The sequence below is a fragment of the Nematostella vectensis genome, chromosome 9 (genome assembly GCF_932526225.1).
Source record: "Nematostella vectensis chromosome 9, jaNemVect1.1, whole genome shotgun sequence".
Lineage (NCBI taxonomy): Eukaryota > Metazoa > Cnidaria > Anthozoa > Actiniaria > Edwardsiidae > Nematostella > Nematostella vectensis.
The window spans coordinates 10,993,131-11,012,603 of NC_064042.1; the positions used below are offsets into that span (position 1 = coordinate 10,993,131).

The 19,473-nt window shown below is 39.8% G+C and overlaps 1 protein-coding gene and 1 long non-coding RNA gene across 3 annotated transcripts in view; one reads left to right on the forward strand and one right to left on the reverse strand.

Moving 5' to 3' along the window:
• The window catches only part of LOC5507798 (DNA polymerase epsilon catalytic subunit A), a 37,623-nt gene that overhangs the window by 7,135 nt on the left and 11,015 nt on the right, over positions 1-19,473 (forward strand). Inside the window, exons 18-46 of one of the 2 annotated variants that reach the window (XM_048731965.1) lie at positions 445-537; positions 1,208-1,327; positions 1,777-1,884; positions 2,092-2,220; positions 3,290-3,392; positions 3,959-4,105; positions 4,420-4,565; positions 5,195-5,253; positions 5,335-5,424; positions 5,884-6,046; positions 6,456-6,530; positions 6,706-6,795; positions 6,866-6,933; positions 7,009-7,204; positions 7,649-8,047; positions 8,606-8,725; positions 9,340-9,597; positions 9,750-9,953; positions 10,213-10,345; positions 10,519-10,615; positions 12,864-12,918; positions 13,078-13,161; positions 14,199-14,305; positions 14,382-14,427; positions 14,787-14,869; positions 14,947-15,037; positions 15,463-15,547; positions 15,656-15,728; positions 19,185-19,272. In XM_048731965.1, the coding sequence (XP_048587922.1) occupies positions 445-537; positions 1,208-1,327; positions 1,777-1,884; positions 2,092-2,220; positions 3,290-3,392; positions 3,959-4,105; positions 4,420-4,565; positions 5,195-5,253; positions 5,335-5,424; positions 5,884-6,046; positions 6,456-6,530; positions 6,706-6,795; positions 6,866-6,933; positions 7,009-7,204; positions 7,649-8,047; positions 8,606-8,725; positions 9,340-9,597; positions 9,750-9,953; positions 10,213-10,345; positions 10,519-10,615; positions 12,864-12,918; positions 13,078-13,161; positions 14,199-14,305; positions 14,382-14,427; positions 14,787-14,869; positions 14,947-15,037; positions 15,463-15,547; positions 15,656-15,728; positions 19,185-19,272 (3,510 nt within the window). The remainder of the gene's footprint in view (positions 1-444; positions 538-1,207; positions 1,328-1,776; positions 1,885-2,091; positions 2,221-3,289; positions 3,393-3,958; positions 4,106-4,419; positions 4,566-5,194; positions 5,254-5,334; positions 5,425-5,883; positions 6,047-6,455; positions 6,531-6,705; positions 6,796-6,865; positions 6,934-7,008; positions 7,205-7,648; positions 8,048-8,605; positions 8,726-9,339; positions 9,598-9,749; positions 9,954-10,212; positions 10,346-10,518; positions 10,616-12,863; positions 12,919-13,077; positions 13,162-14,198; positions 14,306-14,381; positions 14,428-14,786; positions 14,870-14,946; positions 15,038-15,462; positions 15,548-15,655; positions 15,729-19,184; positions 19,273-19,473) is intronic. The other variant, XM_048731966.1, reaches the window with a different exon arrangement.
• On the reverse strand, positions 10,897-12,118 carry LOC116614935. Its single transcript, XR_004294793.2, has 3 exons — positions 11,975-12,118; positions 11,662-11,808; positions 10,897-11,577 (listed from the first exon to the last, which is right to left on the reverse strand). It is a non-coding gene; the product is annotated as an uncharacterized LOC116614935 (long non-coding RNA).

Genomic DNA, 19,473 nt, shown 5'->3' on the forward strand with positions numbered 1-19,473 from the left:
TGCATGTTCAGTAGAACAAATTTAAAGAGCCTTTGTCAGGGACACCTTTGTTATTGTTTTCTTAGAATATTGGAAGGCACATTAATGTGCTAAAATCTCAAAATAATTTTCTAAAAACATAGTTTAATACTTTATTTACTAAATTAAATTGAACATATTGCATTTGCTTCCCCAAATCAGCTGATGGAAGTGGATGCTTTTTCACACTCAGAACTTTTCCAGGATGATATAATGGCTTCCAGCAGAGACTGCTAAAGGAAAATTTTAGCTGAAGGCATTGGTTTACTTTTTATAAATTCATCACTGATTTTTTTGGAAGAGCTCGACCTCACGTACTATTCCTATATGATTAAAATCCTGAATTACTATAATTGTGCAAATCCAGTCTATTGTTGACTATCAGGAAAAAAATACTATAGCTGCCTTGTATTTTTGTTTGTCAAGGTTTTGAGAAAGGGATCTGGAACCTTGTGTGAGGCGTTGTTGATGGTGCAGGCTTTCCATGCCAACATCATCTTTCCAAACAAACAAGAACAGGTTGGTAAAGAAAACAAAGACAAAGACATATACAGTATGTTGTTTGTTATGGGTAGGTATAGTGGTACCAAGCTCCTGGGTGAGTGAGCTGGCAATAACAAGGGCTAGTAGGTGGGATTGGGTTGGTTGTTTTTTTGTGAAAAGAAGGTTGGTAATGAAATAAGGGTAAGAATAAAGAGAGAGTGGGGAGTTTCTGCGTACAGTGATAGTATAGTTGGGACATCATGTATAGTAGGTCTTATAGAGCTCTTGTAACTGGTATGCAGCTTTCCGAGTCGAGTACAAGGTTTAACAGGATAACAATATTTATGCACTGTTTCTTTTTTAAAGAGAGACCATGTGCTTTACACTGCTAAAGTATTTGTATTCTTTCATGCACCTCACATTCAGATAAAATAAATAATAGATAAAATAAAATAAAGATAAAATACATATAGCTACTATATAGATTCTTTTTTTATGTGTCCTGAGTCTAGACTACAGTATGTATAGGGTAGACAAACAAATGTTCCTTCCTGTGGCTAAACCAAACTGGAGACAATGTGTGCAGGTCTCATGTCATAATCATGTGCTAACCATGTGATACTGGTGACAATGCTAACCACCTGATATTGGTCATGTGATTACCCCATGATATTGTTCACGTGATGACCTTATGTTTGTGTCACAGGTGTTTAACAAGCTTACCAATGACGGCCATGTGCTGGATTCAGAGACTTATGTGGGAGGTCATGTGGAAGCGCTTGAATCTGGGGTATTCAGAAGCGACATCCCCTGTAGATTTAGACTGGTAAGTAACATGTGGCGTGCATGGTAGAATAAGGGTCCTAGCAACAACTATAATACAATTTTAGGCAATGTCAGAAATAATGGACAATACAAATAGTCAGATGTGAAAGATACTGTCTGTTAACTGACAGTTGTTGTCCTCCAAATACTGAATCACCTATTTTAACATATGGATTCTTTCGAATCTTTTATTTTAGAAACGTCTTAGGCTTATATTTGCTTATTAGAACAAAAGAAACAAGCTAACTTTATCAAAGATAATTTAAGAAACAAGCGCAAACCATGATAGCATTATTTTGTTTACTTTCCTTGTTGCTACTTGAGTTCTCTTTTATCAAGGAAGAATAACGTATAATAACTTTGTTTGAATCATTTTGTTTTTGGTAAGCTTATATTAAAATTAACACATTAGTTGCATTGGCTTCAAAAATGAGTATCCTCTGCATTCAGGTACCAGAAGCATTCCAGAAGCTCATAGACAGCGTGGAGAACACAATGAAACATGCGATCGAGGAGGAAGAGAAAATCCCCTTTGATACCGTCATTAACTTCGATGAGGTAGCTATTCCTCTCTATCAGCGTCTTATTTTGTTTTTTTCAGTATACTTAGGAATCTACTATAAATTGACAAGTTGAAACTAGAAGAAGATATTTACCATTGAAAAATGCTTTTCCCCTCTAAACACAGGAGTCTGTCCACAAAATAAAAATGAGGCCACCTATGTTAAAATTTGACTATTGTTGATATGAGAGGTTTTTTTTCAGGTTTGCAACGACATCAAGGCTAAACTTGGATTGCTACGTGACACACCTGCACGCTTGGAGAATCCGCTGATATACCATCTTGATGTGGGTGCGATGTACCCTAATATCATCCTTACCAACAGACTTCAGGTAACACACATGAACAAGGCTGAGCCTTTTGCATCATCCTTTTGAACAGGTAGCACATTCAAGACACCAACAAACCTCAGGGAACACATTCAACACACCAACAAACTTCAGGAAACACATTTAACACACCAACAAACCTCAGGTACTGTAACACATTCAAGACACCAACAGACTTCAGGTAACACATTCAACACACCAACAGAACTCAGGTAACACACTCAACACAACAACAGACTTCAGGTTACACATCCAACACAACAACAGACTTCAGGTAACACATTCAACACTCCAACAGACTTCAGGTAACACATCCAACACACAACAGACTTCAGGTAACACATTCAAGACACCAACAAACTCCAGGTAACACATTCAAGACACCAACACATTTCAGGAAACACATTCAAGACACCAACAAACTTCAGGAAACACATTCAAGACACCAACAGACATCAGGTACTGTAACACATTCAAGACACCAACAGACTTCAGGTAACACATTCAACACACCAACAGACTTCAGGTAACACTTCCAACACACAACAGACTTCGGGTAACACATTCAAGACACCCACAAACTCCAGGTAACACATTCGAGACACCAACACATTTCAGGAAACACATTCAAGACACCAACAAACTTCAGGAAACACATTAAAGACACCAACAAACATCAGGTACTGTAACACATTCAAGACACCAACAGACTTCAGGTAACACATTCAACACACCAACAGACTTCAGGTAACACATTTAACACAACAACAAACTTCAGGTAACACATCCAACACAACAACAGACTTTAGGTAACACATTCAACACACCAACAGACTTCAGGTAACACATCAAACACACAACAGACTTCAGGTAACACATTCAAGACACCAACAAACTCCAGGTAACACACCCAACACAACAACGGACTTCAGGTAACACATTCAACACACCAACAGACTTCAGGTAACACATTTAACACACCAACAAACTTTCGGTAACACATCCAAGGCACAACATATCTCCCATCAATCAGATTAGACTATTCTGACTAAGTTGTGCCATCCCTCTTCAGCCTTCTGCAATGGTGGACGAGGCAACATGTGCAGCGTGTGATTTCAACAAGCCAGGAAGTCAGTGCCAAAGAGCCATGACTTGGACATGGCGTGGCGAGTACAGTAAGTACAATATTACGAAGGCAGCTTAGTAAACATTAATTGGAAAAAAAGATTGGAAAAAAAGCTATCCAAAAATAATCTTTCCTAACCAAATCCAATAGTTAATTACAAACGTTAAAGGGAGTACTGATGAGACGAGGTCAATGCAATTTTTCTAGCGACATAGCGTTCATTAAAATCATAGCAATCGCAAAGTATTGACTTCAGTTGTCATAAAGATCTTAGAGAGCTCAGTACTGTAGGTTAGAGCTGCACACTTTATCATGTGTGTTATCCAATTCAGCTTATGGTTTTAAAGAAAGCCTCGCCTCATTTGGATTCCACTCTACCATTGTACTTTCTCTCTACTTTCCTCCTCTGGAATTAATCTGGCTAGAAACACTATAATGTAATGATCGTTTACATCGTTGACATTCTCAGAACCTAAATGTAATTACTTTTCCTAAAAAGACCATCCGAGATATCTTCAAAGTCATATTCAAATTGTTATTCACTAAATTTACATTTGCGACTTAATGGAGCATCAAAGAGCAATTGAATGCACTCACAAAGTTTTCTTGTCACAGTGCCTGCGAGCCGTAATGAGTACCAGACTATCCGACAGCAACTTGAAGCAGAGCGGATCCCTGGGTTGAATCCTGGTGATGCACCACGCTCCTTTCACCAGCTCTCAACAGCTGAACAGGCGCAGATGGAGAAGAAACGTCTTCAAGGTGGGTAAAGATGAGGGAAATCAAATAATGCTATTTCAATTAAACGGAAACTCTAGCACGAACTATCTATCAATGGGAAGTTTTCAAGGTGATTCCTGTATAATTTTAGCGTGAAAGCGAGGCTTTGATATGTCTAATTTTCTCTAAGCCGTTTTCTCTCATCTTATGAGAACATGCAGTTTGAAGTTGGTATCAAAAAAAGTAAACAAACAGCGATCTATGTACCAAAGCCTTGCTTTCACAGGGCACCCTTAATATAGAAACCGGCCTATTGCCAAACTGTCAGTGTGTTTGACTCTGGTGTTCTCTCACAGACTACTGTCACAAGGCCTACCGCAAGGTCCGCGTGACGAGGATAGAGGAGCGACAAACCACCATCTGCCAGAGGGAGAACTCCTTCTATGTGGATACCGTCAGGGCCTTCAGGGACCGACGCTACGAGTTCAAGGGTCTGCTAAAGGTCAGTATACGTATGCAGTATAAGTACAAAGAATAGCGATTATTAACATAACACAATAGATATTCCAAAGTGCATAACTTTGTATATAAAAGCTCGTATAAGGGTCTTTGTGTCATTCCTTTCTCGGCGTAGTTGAGTTATCACAGTACCAGTGCATGACGCGTTGCGAGGCCCATACTCGCAAGCGAGTATTCTGCTGTTCACTACCATGGACAGCCCCATTTTCGTCAGCATTCATATCCTAATTGCTCGCGTGTTAGCACGTGTTTGTATTACGATGGAAGAAGGTCTGGAAATAATGTCAATATTGGGATCTCAAGATGGCTATCTTTGATGAATTATAAACAACTCTTAAAAAAAGCATTGTGAAATTTCCTTCTGAAGTGAAATCAAATTGAAATCGAAGGGTACCCCAGAGATTGGGATCTCAAGATTGCTATCTTTGATGAATTATAAACCAATCTGAAAAAAGCATTGCCAAATTTCCTTCGGAAGTGTAATTAAATAGACATCTAAGGGTTTCCGAGAGGTTTTTGCATACACTTTCTTTTCCTTTGATGGTCTTGGTCGCCGGTTATATTCGGCAAACATCCTATCCCATCTCAACAGAAGTCTTCTTATTCTTACAGGTATGGAAGCGCAAACTTGGTACTGCAATGCAGAGCGGTGATCCAGAGGAAATCAAAAGGTAATGCTCTAGTAATGGATCAGCTTGTTCAGACATGACCTTTTAAGTCCGACTGAACTGGTTGCCTTACACGTTTTTCAGCTGTAAGAGCAAAGAGGTCCTGTACGACTCCCTCCAGCTTGCGCACAAGTGCATCCTCAACTCCTTTTACGGATATGTCATGAGAAAAGGGTAAGTATCAGCTCCCAAGAATACGGAGCTATTTGCTGTTTCAAGAATACTATGTCGTACACAGCGCGCCAAAAATCAAACCAATGCCATTCAGCTTTATTCCGAGAAGAGGAGAAAATTTCTTTCCCGCACAGTTAAAGATAAGGTAGTGCAGGTGTACTGCCTAACTTGTCTTTTTGTTGTCATCTGCGGGTTATTTCTCATCTAACATCGCTTGATCTTTAAACACTGCTATCATCTGAACCAAAATGCACAAATCTTGATGGCAGCTGCCTTCTAAGGGACCATGTGTCTTTTGACAAGAAGAACATTGATCGTGTTTAATCACATACTGTAAGAGCTATAATTGTAATTAGCTGCACCACCTGATGTTGTTCAACGTGTTGGCCACTTAACCGGCCTTTACCGACCTGTAGACGTACCAAGAAGCCATAAATGAAACGTCTAATGTTTTGCCAGAGCTCGCTGGTACTCGATGGAGATGGCGGGAATTGTGTGCCACACGGGAGCCAACATCATCACCCGAGCTCGTGAGATTGTGGAACAGATCGGTCGTCCTCTTGAGCTGGACACAGATGGTATTTGGTGTGTGTTGCCAGCAAGTTTCCCTGAAAACTACCAGGTAAAAGCAAGATAACCAGACAGCCTGAGAGAAATATATGTAAACATTAACATAAGCTCGATTCGATTTTGTTTTGTTTTGTTTTCTTCCTTGGTGAGCTCGAATTACCGGGGCTTCTATTGTAAAATACAATGAAAAAAATACAAGATAACAGGAGTAGAATAAGAACATAAATGTTGTCTGGATAACTTTGAGAAACACTGTGACACAAAATGAGACATGGTTATTATTTAATGAGAGCTTCCAGAAAACCTGACTTTCTATTGAATGCCACTGAGCAAACATCTCTCGTCAAGATTAATGATCGTGTTATTAGAATCTCCTCTTGAGGTTTTAAATTGCCAGCCTGCTCTATTCACTGTGGATAGAATGAGCACTTAGTAAGTGATCTTGTTTTCGTCGTTTGTAGGTTGTCACCACAAATCCAAAGAAGAGCAAAGTTGCAATATCGTACCCTGGTGCCATGCTTAACATCATGGTTAAGGTGAGATGACACCAATGCGTGCAACAGTGACACTAAGACAGCGACTGTTGTACCATTATGACAATTTTACATGAACACGGTTCTTGCAGCATCAACATTGACAACAGCACCGCCACAAAGAGAGCATCAGAAGCGGCAGCTATTGCAAAAACTCATTGAATTCTTTGTTTCACAGACACACTTCACGAACGACCAGTACCACGAGTTGTCAGACCCTGAGAACCTGATGTATGACATTCGAGCAGAGAACTCAATATTTTTCGAGGTAAAACCCAGCCTTAGTAACCTGTCTGTGTATCGCCTTCTTATCTGGGGTTGCTTTATTACCATGTTAGGTTGATGGGCCTTACAAAGCTATGATCCTTCCCGCTTCTAAAGAAGAAGGAAAGAAACTCAAGAAAAGGTACGCTCACATTATCGAGGTCATTTCAGAAAAGTCCTTTGAAACCTAGCATTACACGTTGCTCATTTTAAACAGATATGCCGTATTTAATGAAGATGGATCACTCGCTGAGCTCAAGGGGTTTGAAGTGAAAAGACGAGGAGAGTTACAGCTTATCAAGAACTTCCAGTCGTCTGTTTTCGAGCAGTTTCTCCAAGGGAAGACACTGGACGAGGTTTACCAAGCCGTAGCAAAGGTTGCCAACTTCTGGCTCGATGTGCTGTACAGTAAGGTATTTTGATCAACTTCGCTCGATCTCTGTGATAAACATACTTCAAGCTCAAATCAAGCTCAGGAAATTCAATTTGAAATGTTAAATGTCTGCTAACAAATTACAAGATTGAGACACAAAACTGTGAAAGTTTTGGATTGTTTATATTGATCGTCATGGGATTTGGCTCTTTTTATACACTGATATTTTAGTATTAAAATAAATTGTATTATTCGTTTAACGTTTATATCAGTTATGTCTCAAGTGCTTTCCATGTTTTAACATGGACTTAAAAGTCCTCAAGGCCATTTGTTACGTCCTCTGTCTCGCCAGGATCAAGTAACTCGTAACCTTGTTAGCTCTTTTATTTGAATCTTATCAGCAACCGCTTTGGTTATTCTTTTTACAACTCTTCTTCTAATGAGCTCAGCGAGGAATCTTGAATTTCATCTAATATTTTTCTAGGCGCAAAATATGCCTGACAACGAACTTTTCGACTTGATCTGTGAAAACCGCAGTATGTCCAAGACTTTGGAAGAATATGGCGAGCAGAAATCCACGTCAATCAGCACGGCAAAGAGACTCGCCGAGTTCCTAGGTGACCAGATGGTCAAAGACAAAGGCTTAAGCTGCAAGTTCATCATTTCCAAGAAACCTGAAGGTTCTCCTGTGACAGAGCGAGCTATTCCCCTCGCCATATTCCAAACGGAGGACGGGGTCAGAAAGCACTATTTGAGGCGATGGCTGAAGGATAACTCGCTCGTGTCCTTCGACATCCGTGAGATCTTGGATTGGGAGTATTACATTGAAAGGCTGAACAGCGCGATTCAGAAGATTATCACAATTCCAGCGGCGCTTCAAGGGGTATGTGCAAAGTTGAAGCAGTTGAAGTGGTGGTTTGCTTGTATCAAATGTATCAGACAGAATGTATTTCACATCGAGGGTCTGAACAGCGCAATTCTGAAGATTATTTCAATTCTATCGGCGCTTTAAGGGGTAGGTGTTAAGTTAAAGCTGGTAAAGTAAGGGTGGCTGGCCTGTTTGTACCAGACAGAATGTATTTCATGCCTGACGATTTTCAAAATTTTAAATTGCCGTTGTATCCTTCGTTGCTGTTAACATTGCTAAATTCAACATATGTTCTAGTACAAGGCGAAAAAAATATTTGACATTTTTTTAGGTATCGAATTCTGAATCATTTCAATCCTTGTTGGCATTATATTTTGGCAAGAATCGGGATGACATGTCATCTTCCTTTGGTCTTTCAACTTTATTGATTGGTAGTGTACAGAGCCGTACCGCCTTTAGGTGAGAGCGTGCTGCCCAAGGTGTCTCTCTGCCCCCATGTCTCTGTATTGTTCACCCACCCCTTTACGACCCTGGTGTAAATCGTTTTTGAGCTTGGTTACTTTATGTCCCTAGGTGAGTAACCCAGTCCCGAGATGCATCCACCCGCCATGGCTACACAAACGACTTCTGGAGAAGAACGATGTGTTCAAGCAGCAGAGAATTAGCGAGATGTTCTCAAGACTTCCTCCTAAGGTATTTGCCAAGAAAATGTCGTATAATCGTCCAAAATGAAATTGATAAAAATCCTAGAAAGGCCTATTGTACGTTTGTGCTAGAAGGTTTGATCAAAAGATAAAAAATAATGTAAGGTCTTCCTGTTTACTTTATACAAAGGTAAAACAAAGAAAAGAAAACTTTTTTCCGAAAAAAACAACAACATGCAGACTGTCTTATCGGTTTCCGTTTTGAATTTTGAGGTTGAGCAAACGAACAGGAACCCTTTATCGGAACCCTAAAAATACTATTTTCAATCCATTTCCATTCTCTCGATGTGAGACGTTTAAACCTCAATTTTGTATTAATCTGAAAGATAAAAGGTCATCTAATAAATCGGTTAGTTATTTTGGTTATATGATTTGCTCAGTATGATTTTACTGTTCTCGACCTTTTTTGATTATTGGATCGCCACGCATGTGACAAGTAAAACAATCCCACTAATGTCGCAAGGAGGAAAGTAAAATTACAGTTACCTTTCTCGAATGTTGGATAGAAAAAAAAGGTTCACTTTAGAGTTCTCCAAGAGTGCAATAGCACAAACATATAGGAAAGAAGCATATTTGTTTAAGCTTGTATAACTGATTTTTCAGCCTAAGAATACAGAGGAGGGCCATTCATCAGGAGGCCCTGCATCCAGTCAAGTTACTGATATTGAGGACATGGCAAATGGTGACACAACTAGTGCGACCAATGGCCTGATCCGTCCCGTCGCTACCAAAAGAAAAAGGGGCTATGACGACGGAGACACGCCCACTACAGGTACCGGAAAGGGATACCTGGATCAGATTGACCTGTCCAAGTCGTGGAGGGAACTCCTCGGCGACCCGCCCAAATGGGGTCCCTCTGATGTAAGTAAGGCATATATATGGGGAAAGCACAGAACATGGTACACGCTTCTGTTTACCCAAATTGTAGTCCAGTTTCCTTGCTGTCCTCGAATGTTCAAGTTCCCCTATGCAAAATTTAGAGCAACGCGGCCTAAGCCTGGTTCTCTCTGTAGGAGGAAAAAAATGCCTGGGTGGCATTCCAGAAAAAGAAATGGGCACATCAAGCACGTCAGAGAGCCGAGCGAAAGCGATTACGCAAAGAAGCCACTGATATGGGCATGACGTTCACATCGGGCGGGTCCGCTACCACAGGTCTGTCTTCCTTCATACGTCAGAAGACGCGTACCCTACTGGACACCCCCTGGCAGATCGTACAGGTGATGGAGGGGAGGGTTAGGAAACTTGAGATAAGATCTTTCTGTAGGGAGGACAAGTCGAAGTCTTGTCTCATCTTCCTCCCAAAGTTATCTTGATTCTAACGTATGCCATGTATATTATTAGATGCCTGTTTGGGAACCACGTAAGTTCGAAAGATCTTCAGATTCAACATTTTAATCTCGTTAAAATCTGAATGAGAAATATTTTATCGGGTACTTCGAAAGACTGTCTGAAATATAGATATTTTCCGCACCACAGATCGCCGAGACCCCTACCCCAGGTCTGTTCAGGGTGTGGTCGCTAATCGGGTCAGATCTACACGCTGTGAAGGTGAACATCCCGCGCATTCTGTACATCAACAGCCGGACGCCCAGGGATGAGGAAGGGACAAGTAAGTAGCATTAAAATGAAAATAGCCTTCTTCAAGCTGACCTTAGTATCGTGGAAAAAAAAGTAAGGGGCGTGATGTTTCTTCAACATCGTGTCTTCGTTAAGGCGTCGCTTTGCTTTTACGTGACTCTATTTTCTTTAATAATTCCTTCGTTTCCATTGTTCTCTCATCAGTGTGGCGTAAGGTTTCCCGTACCCTGCCTCGTTCTCACGCAGCGATTCATCTCTACGAGTATTCTGTCAAAGAGACTTTGTTTACGGAACACTCAAGGTAAACTTTAATAGTAATCAATGAGCTGGTTTACGGGTTTCTTGGGCTTAAGAATTCTAGAGACTAATTGTACGAGGGGTGACCCATTGTTTCACAACTTGAACCACTGTTGAAATGTTCTTCACGACTCGTACCACTGGTATTTTATTGATGTATGGGACCATGTATGCTTTTCATAAAAGACAGTCGTAGGTCAGGCGACTAACCTCGGGAGTGAGAGAAATGGTTGCTTTAGAGAGGACTGCCACTGAATTGGTGGACACTTACGAGGGGTACCACTGTTCTTTTAAAACATAATTATTTTATCATTTATTATTACGTCTGTGATAATTTGACTTCAAAGGCATTGATTTACAAAACAAAGTGATTTGTGTTGTACTCTTCTAATTATTCAAACAAAATGCAAGTGTTTCAAGGCAAGTGTTTCAAGGGGATTTTCCAATCTGGGCAACTATAATAGTATTCCTATTATCTGTTCTTAACAAAAACTTCAAAGGTTTCAAGTCAATATCAGGGAATTACCCAGTCAAAATGAGATCTTAGTTGGCACTTCGCTGCTTTACCCTGCAAACTGCTTGTTCCTGAGGGGGTGATCCTCGGGCACTTTATTTCTAAAGGCCACCACAACTGGCCACAGGGGTCCTCAACTTCAGCCTTCCTGATCTCCTCCACGCTCCTACCTTGGTAGAACACCCAGCAGGCGAGCGCTTCCATGATGCGTTCAAACTCCTCGTCCTTGTCCTTAACCTTTTCACCCGCAAAACCATCAGGCTTATCAGCTTTCTGAGTTACATCTGCATTCTCGAATGCGAACGGCTTTGCCTCGCTGGCTGCTGCGAAGGATGTATTTTCGGCCTCGACAAGTCCGTGTCACTTTTATCCATCAGAAAGTGTGTTGGAGTTTTCTAACTCGTTTCTCAGTTCTCTTGTTACTTTATCATTGTAAGCATCAGACTTGGTATCTACAAGGTCATCACAAACAACAGGGCAGTTAGGGCTAGGTTCGTTTATGACAGGCACAAGTTTGGCAGCGAATTTGTTTTTACCGGCATTGTTTAGGATGCACTTTATGACAATGACCTTCTTTAGATCATTGTCTACGTTAACTTCCTCCAGATTCTCGCTCACTTCATGTTCAAGTTGAACGTGTGACACTCTTGTTGCGCGACATCGTCGCTTTCGTGGTTATCTCTCTACCGATGAAAAGAATCGAACAACGCTAGACGATCTTTTAAAAGTAGCATATGTACATTGGAAGACCACAAGGCATAGGCTCAGTTCACTCAATGCTTACATCACCTGCACGGTAATTGGTTCACGCTTCTTCACTAATCACGCTCTACCCATCGCGTTACTCACCTGAATTCCACGCCAACAAGTGTAACCAACGTAACCGACCGCAACGCCCCCGATGGCAATTGCGCCAATTGCTGCGTACCGCCAATATTCAGGCATTTTTATAAGCTAAGTGTGAGAACTCCTCAAACTTGGAATGTTGGAATGTTAATTGGATAGATTTTATAAATATTGTGACGTCACGATTGGCCGCGCGCTTTCGCGGCCTTGTTGACGCTTACTATGAAATTGTTAACTGATTATCAACATGAAGCTTTAGCAATGACCAGGCAAAGTGCGAATTACAGCTCAATACTTGGAACCAACATTTTTTAAGCGCGACCAGTGAAACTTCATTTTCACCAATAATTTGCGAGATCATTAAAATGGGGAAAAGATCTTTCTCAATACAAGTTTCAACGCCCTCATCAGGTGACAATCAGCACTCCACCTATTTCCGCTGGTCATGGCTTTACTGTAGAAAATTTAACCACGAATTGTACAAGTTTCTTTATTAATTTTTATTCATTTTCACGTAAGCATGTTCAATAAAAATCAATTTTTTAAATCAAATATTAACTTAACTTCGTTGGATAATGTTAACGGCGTAAGCATGATCAAGATATCATAAAACAGTAACATGCTTTTATTTTGATTATATAGAATTAAAATGATTTATATAGAATTAAAATGACTGAGGACTTTTGGTGGATAACTCTATGTATCTAGATAGGATATGTCCTTTAACCTTGCGATTATTCGCATCACCTTATACTTTATATTGTTATTAGACTTAGCAGGGGGCTAGACGCGTTTTGCTATGGCTCTGCTTTAGGGGGTAGTGTTTAGTGAGGGCTTTCCTCCCACCCCTATGCTAGTTACGGCTCTGATGCTCAACCAATTCCTTCTCCAGTGCACTTGCCACGGATCTGTCTTCGCCAGAAATCGAAGGCATCTACGAGTCACAGGTATAGGCGTACTGACTACACAGCACAATTATAATAGACCGGGTTCCCGATAATTCGAGTTCTCCATTAACTCAAAATGAGTTTAGGTTACTTGGGAACTGATTTTTAGTACTTTCTGCTCGGAAAACTTGAGCTCACACAAATTTTATTTCCTCCCAGGTTCCACTTCTCACTAGGGCTCTGATCAAGTTGGGATGTGTATGTTCGGTGAATAAACTTTTCGCCAAGATCTGCCGAGGAAAGGTAACGAATAACCAAAGTCCGCATAAGTATGTTAGATGGTTCCTTCACGCCACCCTTAACACAGTGCATGGCTTGTTCTATACATATTGTAACTTCGACGAGACTTCTAGTTTCAGTTCATTTCAGCCTCAGACCTTCTGCACTATACGCCCTTCTTTTTGGCTTTCGTTATGAATTTTGGGAAAGTGTGTGAATTATCCATACCTTCGCCCTCTCAGCCTACGCCTACCAAGGATGAAGTGCTTTGGCCTTAATTTTTCTCAGTGCCAGTGAAATGAAAAACAGCTTTTTTTAATTCATGTACATTTGTGCCTTATATATGCCTTAGTAGTCTTAAGAAATGCGCGAATGACCAGAATCAACAATATATTATTTCATTTTGAGAGTAAGTTGACTTGATTTGTATAAGGATCCCCGTTTACGAGGACAGCTTTTTGGCCCTTATTTACGAGGTAATACACTGTAAAATTGAAAGAGCCGATTCGGCCCCCAAAAAATGGGACCAAAACGGCAAGTCCAGGACGATCCCATTCATTGGGGTCAAATCAGCCCCATTCGAAAGGTACTATTTTGGCACCAATTTTTAGGGGTCAAATAGGCCACTCCCAGTGAAGCCAATTCAGTTCTTTTAGGGGGTTGATAAGGAAAACATGGGTCCTTTTTTATATTTTGTTGGTGTTAAGGCCCACTAAAAAATTCAGCCCCAAAAAGGTCAATTTGGCCCTCTTTTTATTCAATTCAGCCCCATTTAGAATTGGACTGAAATAGGCTACTACGTAGGACTGAAGTGGGATCACACGGGCCGAATTAGAAGATAGTTTTAAAACAGAATTTTGATGGGGCTGAATTGGGCTCCTACGAAGAACTGAAATTGCCCCCCCCCCCCCCGATTCAGAAATCACTAGGGCTGAATCGTCACTCTTGAAGGCTGATTTAGCTTTAAAAATCGAAACAAAACGGGCTGAAATGATCTTTTTAAAAATTGGGGTCGAATCTGCCCTTTCAATTTTACAGTGTATGTATGTATTATTGTTAAGGACATCGACACGTTCGAACTTGATCAGCTGGAGTTTAAGACGCTTGCGGAGAGTTCTTACCTGGACAACTTTAATATGAAGACCATCTACCTGTACCACAGTTACTCGTAAGTGTTGTACCGATAGCGCACATAAATATATCATATTCTTTTCATAAATTGAGTGCTATCGTTTTGTTTATAGAGACAACAAAGCAATGATTGGTGTGTTTATGCCAGGCCAACGAAAGGTATGCTTATATTCTTTTGGAGTCTATAGCCAGAACGGCCTTTTACTGCGTTGTTGCAAAAAAATGGTATAGTAATAATGTTCTTTAGCGTGTATTTTAGTGATGTTTCATTTCTGAAATCCTGTTCCTTCTTTTACTTGCTTCAATGTGTGTTGTTTCTGCTTGTGTTGTTTGTGATTGTGAAGGATTTCTAAGGACATACAAACTCACGCAAATTATTATCTATGAGTTATATTTTCATGCTCTAATCCATGAAATAAACTTAAGGTATAAATGTATTTGTCTGTTGTTTTTTTAGCTTCTTGCTTCAACAAATGACTTTTTCAAATCTACAATGCCAATCGTTTTTTTATTTTCAGTCTTCAGTCTTTGTCATCGACACTGTTCGCAACAACCAGATGCCAAGCTTGTCTCTTATGTTCAACACAGAAAGATCCGCTAGGTGAAGTGACACTTCTCGAAGACCTGAATCATTTCTAACGTTTACTTATAACCCTGGTTTGTTTGTATCCTTTTCAGAAAGAAAACAGCTGATGAGGAGGACGAATCATTCTCTCTGCCTCCGGAGAACCACACCTTCGAGATCCGAGTGGATACTAACGCTAGACAGGTAAATGGTGAACCTATCGTTCTGCAGTCTCACTCACGGTGGTTCAGAGACATATTTTGTTTTCGTCCGCTGCATCCCAGGTTCGAACCCAACTATTTCCACATTTTTATTTTTTTTTACTTTTTGTAGCTGCTGAAAAACGAAAAAAGACATTTTTATTTACTCTCAGCATCTTTGATGACTGTGTTCATCTTATGCAAATAAGACAAATAGGAAAATACATAAGTTGGCTCACAGAGCCTTTGATCTTGTTAGGGGAAGACTATACCCTAATATAAAGAAAATAATGGCATTTCCGTTATTTCCGTATATTTTCATGTGAGGCCCTCCGGTATTGCCCTCGGTAGAAGTCTGTATACTCTGTGTTTTTCTTGCTGAGTGTCCATGTTATAACCTCTTCCTATGTACGTGTGATCCTCCGACAGGCGTGGCGTGCGGTACAAAGGCTACTGATGGGGTACAAGGAAGAGAAGAGAGGGCCCACCATGGTGCTCGTGCAGTCTGCATGGGGTAAGGATAATCATGTTTGCTAAGCTGCAAGCCACAGTGCCTCTATGATTTGAAACCTCTATGGTTTGTGAAGTTTTTGACCAGGTTGTAATTTGAGTTTGTTATTAGATCTGAGTCATTTGACGTCGTCTGTGCCTGTGTTGGGTGACTTCCCCCTCGTGCCCCTGCCTTACAGTGACAGGTGAGAAAGGATGTGAAACTGGTCAACTTGAGCTAGCATGAGATGGTACGAATGCATCACTATCCCGTACACTCCTTATAGTCCATCTCCACTCAACATAGCATTATCCCCACAATGACCCTCCCGCCCTCACCCCTGCCACCTACCTCTACCCGTATCACAACCATTATTCCCCTTTTATGTCCCCCTTCTCCCCAGGTGCCATGGTACGAATACCCGCTTTTAACCAAAAACTTGTACACAATACGGGGAAAGTTCTGTATCACTTCGGTGATCCCTTGGCACCTCCCCCACCTCCCCCACTTCCTAGCCATTAGTCATTGTGGGGATAATGCTATGTTGAACTGGTCAACTTGATGGTATCATGTCAGTTGAGATACTCGGCGTTCTCTTTTTTTAACCATGTGCGCTAGATGGACATGGACATCTATTTTTAAAAAAAACGTCACCTGGAGACATGCCCCACTTCTGCTACCTCTGATAACTTGGGAAGTCGAACGTTTCCATTATTGTTACTTATTTTTTACTTGGGACTTGAATACGTATTTTCTTTTTGATTAGTTTACATTTGTGAAGAGATCTTTTGCTTGGTACCTTTAAATGCCATTATCCAATTATTAGTATAGGAGTAAGGAGTGTGGAATTTTCCCGTGTTTTGGAAAAGAATACTAATTTTGGCATAGGTCCATCCCAGATAAAATCACGGTCTTTTTTTAATATATATTTCTTTTTATTTGATTAATATGTGCTTTTAAAATTTGTATGGCATAAACAAGGCAAAAAGTTTTTCCCTATTTTTCCTTCCAAACCTCAATATCGCAAATCATTTCTTGAGCAAAAGCGCAGTAGGAACACGTTTTAAAATGAACAATTAATGTGTTATGAAAGAATTATAAAGTAATCAAGCCTTAGCTTAACTAAAACCGTATTTAATTTTACCATTCATAGAGACTTAGTCAAATTAATTTGATTTGCTTTATGGTACAAATAAGTAAATAAGATTGTAAATTAATTAATGTAGTAAAGACAAACGATATATTAAAACAGACGATATATTAAACTTCAGCTTTGCAATACTACATTCTAGCTCAGCTCAGTTGTATCGAGATTCCCTTATTTTATATAAAGGCGATATGATTTTCTAAAAGGCGACAAGGGGAACTATTATAATGGAGTCAATTTTACATCCTTAACCGTATGACCATCCCAACAATGACAAATCAAGAAAGAGATTAATAAATATTACTTTTATTAACGTTTAGTAAAAAAGGTGGACGTGTTTGCACTTTTTAATCCTTAGCCTGGGCTATTTCATTAACGTAAGAAAGTGTTCTTAGTGATATCACAGCTGGTTCTACTTGATGTACTTGGTGCCGACAATTCACACATTCTTGTGGTGTTCCCCTACAAAACAACTCTTTCAGTGCTTTTTGAAACTCTGGCATTCTCAGATAATAAACCAGAACGTTTAAAAACGAGTTGCTGAGTACTAAAAAGTATGATAAGTAAACAGCTACATAAGCTGTTTTCGTTTGCAAGCATCCTTTCCTCTTAAAGAATAAATTCAGAATTGTTGAGGGGAGCCATGTTACAAGTGAAGTCGCGATTAGAATAACAAGCGTCATCGACAGTCTTTGGTTTTCGTTTCTGTTCTCACTTGTGTCGCTCATCGGATTGAAGAAAACCCTTTTGATCCATATAACAAGGTACGAAATCATTATCAATCCAATCTCTACTGAAAAACAAACGAGGTTTATGATTCCCGGGACAGAAGGTTTTTTAAGTGAAAATACATATATGAACGCAGAAGAAGCAATAGATACGAGCCATGTGGCGGCGATCGCTGCGAAGTAGTGCTTGTTCTCCGCTTGTCTATGTCGAAAAGGAAATATGACAGCAACCACTCTTTCCATTGCGATAACGCACAAGGACATCATGGAATGAGTAAGGAACAAGTTTCCCAAAGTTGCAGGCACTCTTTCCCATTCGTTTTGTGGCGGTCTGTCGTTAGGCAATACTGCCATGTAGACCAATCCCGCGACACCCAACATCATGTCAGCCACTGTTAGGTTTACGAGAAGGTACTTGGACTTCTTCAGGCGCAACTTCTTGACCAGGAAAATCATCAACGCCAGAGAGTTGGCGATGACGATGCACACCCTTTCGAGGCCTAGTACGGCTTGTATTGCGACACTTTCCGATTCACTCGCCTTGGCACACTATGATATGTTGTCCATAGTTTTGTTAGAATATATCAACATCCCAAGGTCACTTTTTCCTATTCGGTGTATCCCTTACGGTTTTTTTTTTTCGCTGACCAAATCATAAGGTTGACCTGATACTTCAAACCTACATTACAAATGGCATATATTTAATTATTTTTCAATGTTGTCGAATTGCAATTAGTGAACTGTCATTACTTATACATTAATTCTGTTGTACAATGTTTGCTCTGTGATAGAAAAAATACAGAATTACTATAATTAATTAATATCAAGGTACCACGTAAATACACTATAACGTCCCTTTTACTAATCTATCTGTGACTCCAAATTTGTTATCGATTTTGATTACCTGTAATTGTTCATCGCTTCTCTTCTATTGCATTTGAGTGATGTTTCCCACCTTTTTGTACTTAAAATTTATTTCGTTTATTTAGATTTTATTCCTTCTTACCCTCTTTTAGGTGTCGTTTTTTTCTGCCTCGTCTCCTTTTGTTTAAAAAAAGTCATTTATCAAAAGCTCCATGTTGTAAAATTTAATAAACTTTCATTTTTGCAAACAAAGCCTTTTCCCAAAGGCCACCATACAATCTTCATTTATGTTTAAAAACAGGCGAGTTCTGGAACCTACAAGAGTTAGCTTGAAAAACTGCTGCATATTTTAAATACATGGATTAAAATCCTTTAGCTACCTTATAATAGAAAAACCAACGCTGGTAGATATTAACATCTATATAATGCACGCGAATTATTGGACAACTACTGTCAAAACAAGTGAAATAAACGAGAATTTGAGCATACCTGGATACGGATCCAGGTAAACTCAATTAACGCGGATCCAAAAAGAATGTATTTTTCAATTTGCTGCTCGGAAATCCTTTTCTGTTGCCGAGAGTAACGACGAGCCAGACCAAGAAGGTCCTTATTAACAAACAGTCTTTTTCCTAAAAGTAATAAAATGTCATTTATTTGTATATGAAAAAAAAACCATGTGAAACTTAATTTATGTGTGCAAATGTAATATTTTTGTTGTTGTTGTAATTCCTAAGAAGAAAGTAAACGTTTTTTTACGGTTTTACAGGTCGCGATATAACTTGTATGTCCAAAATTGCTTGCTCTCTTATTTTAATTTTCTCTTTGACGTTCCTTTCACTTGAAATATATTCTTGATATGATAATTCTCTTTTTTGTCTAAACTTACAAGGGTCTGCTTTGCGTTTCTTTGTTTCTACAGTGATGCGCAGTATAACGTGCTGGACTGGCAGAGGCACGCCTCCCGACGCATGATCCGACACTACCTCGAGGTTGACATCTACGTCCAGGTGCAGCACTTATACAACATATCAATCCGATATGCGGCTAAATAATACGCTTTGTGTTTTATAGAAACAATGTCAACATCATAAACTTACAGTATGATGTGCACCAACAAAGCTATGAAAACATTTAAAGTGCGAGAACCGCTGTTTTCCACAATGGTTGGTTTATGGAATGCTTCTCAGTTTATATTTCCTTTCGCGAAT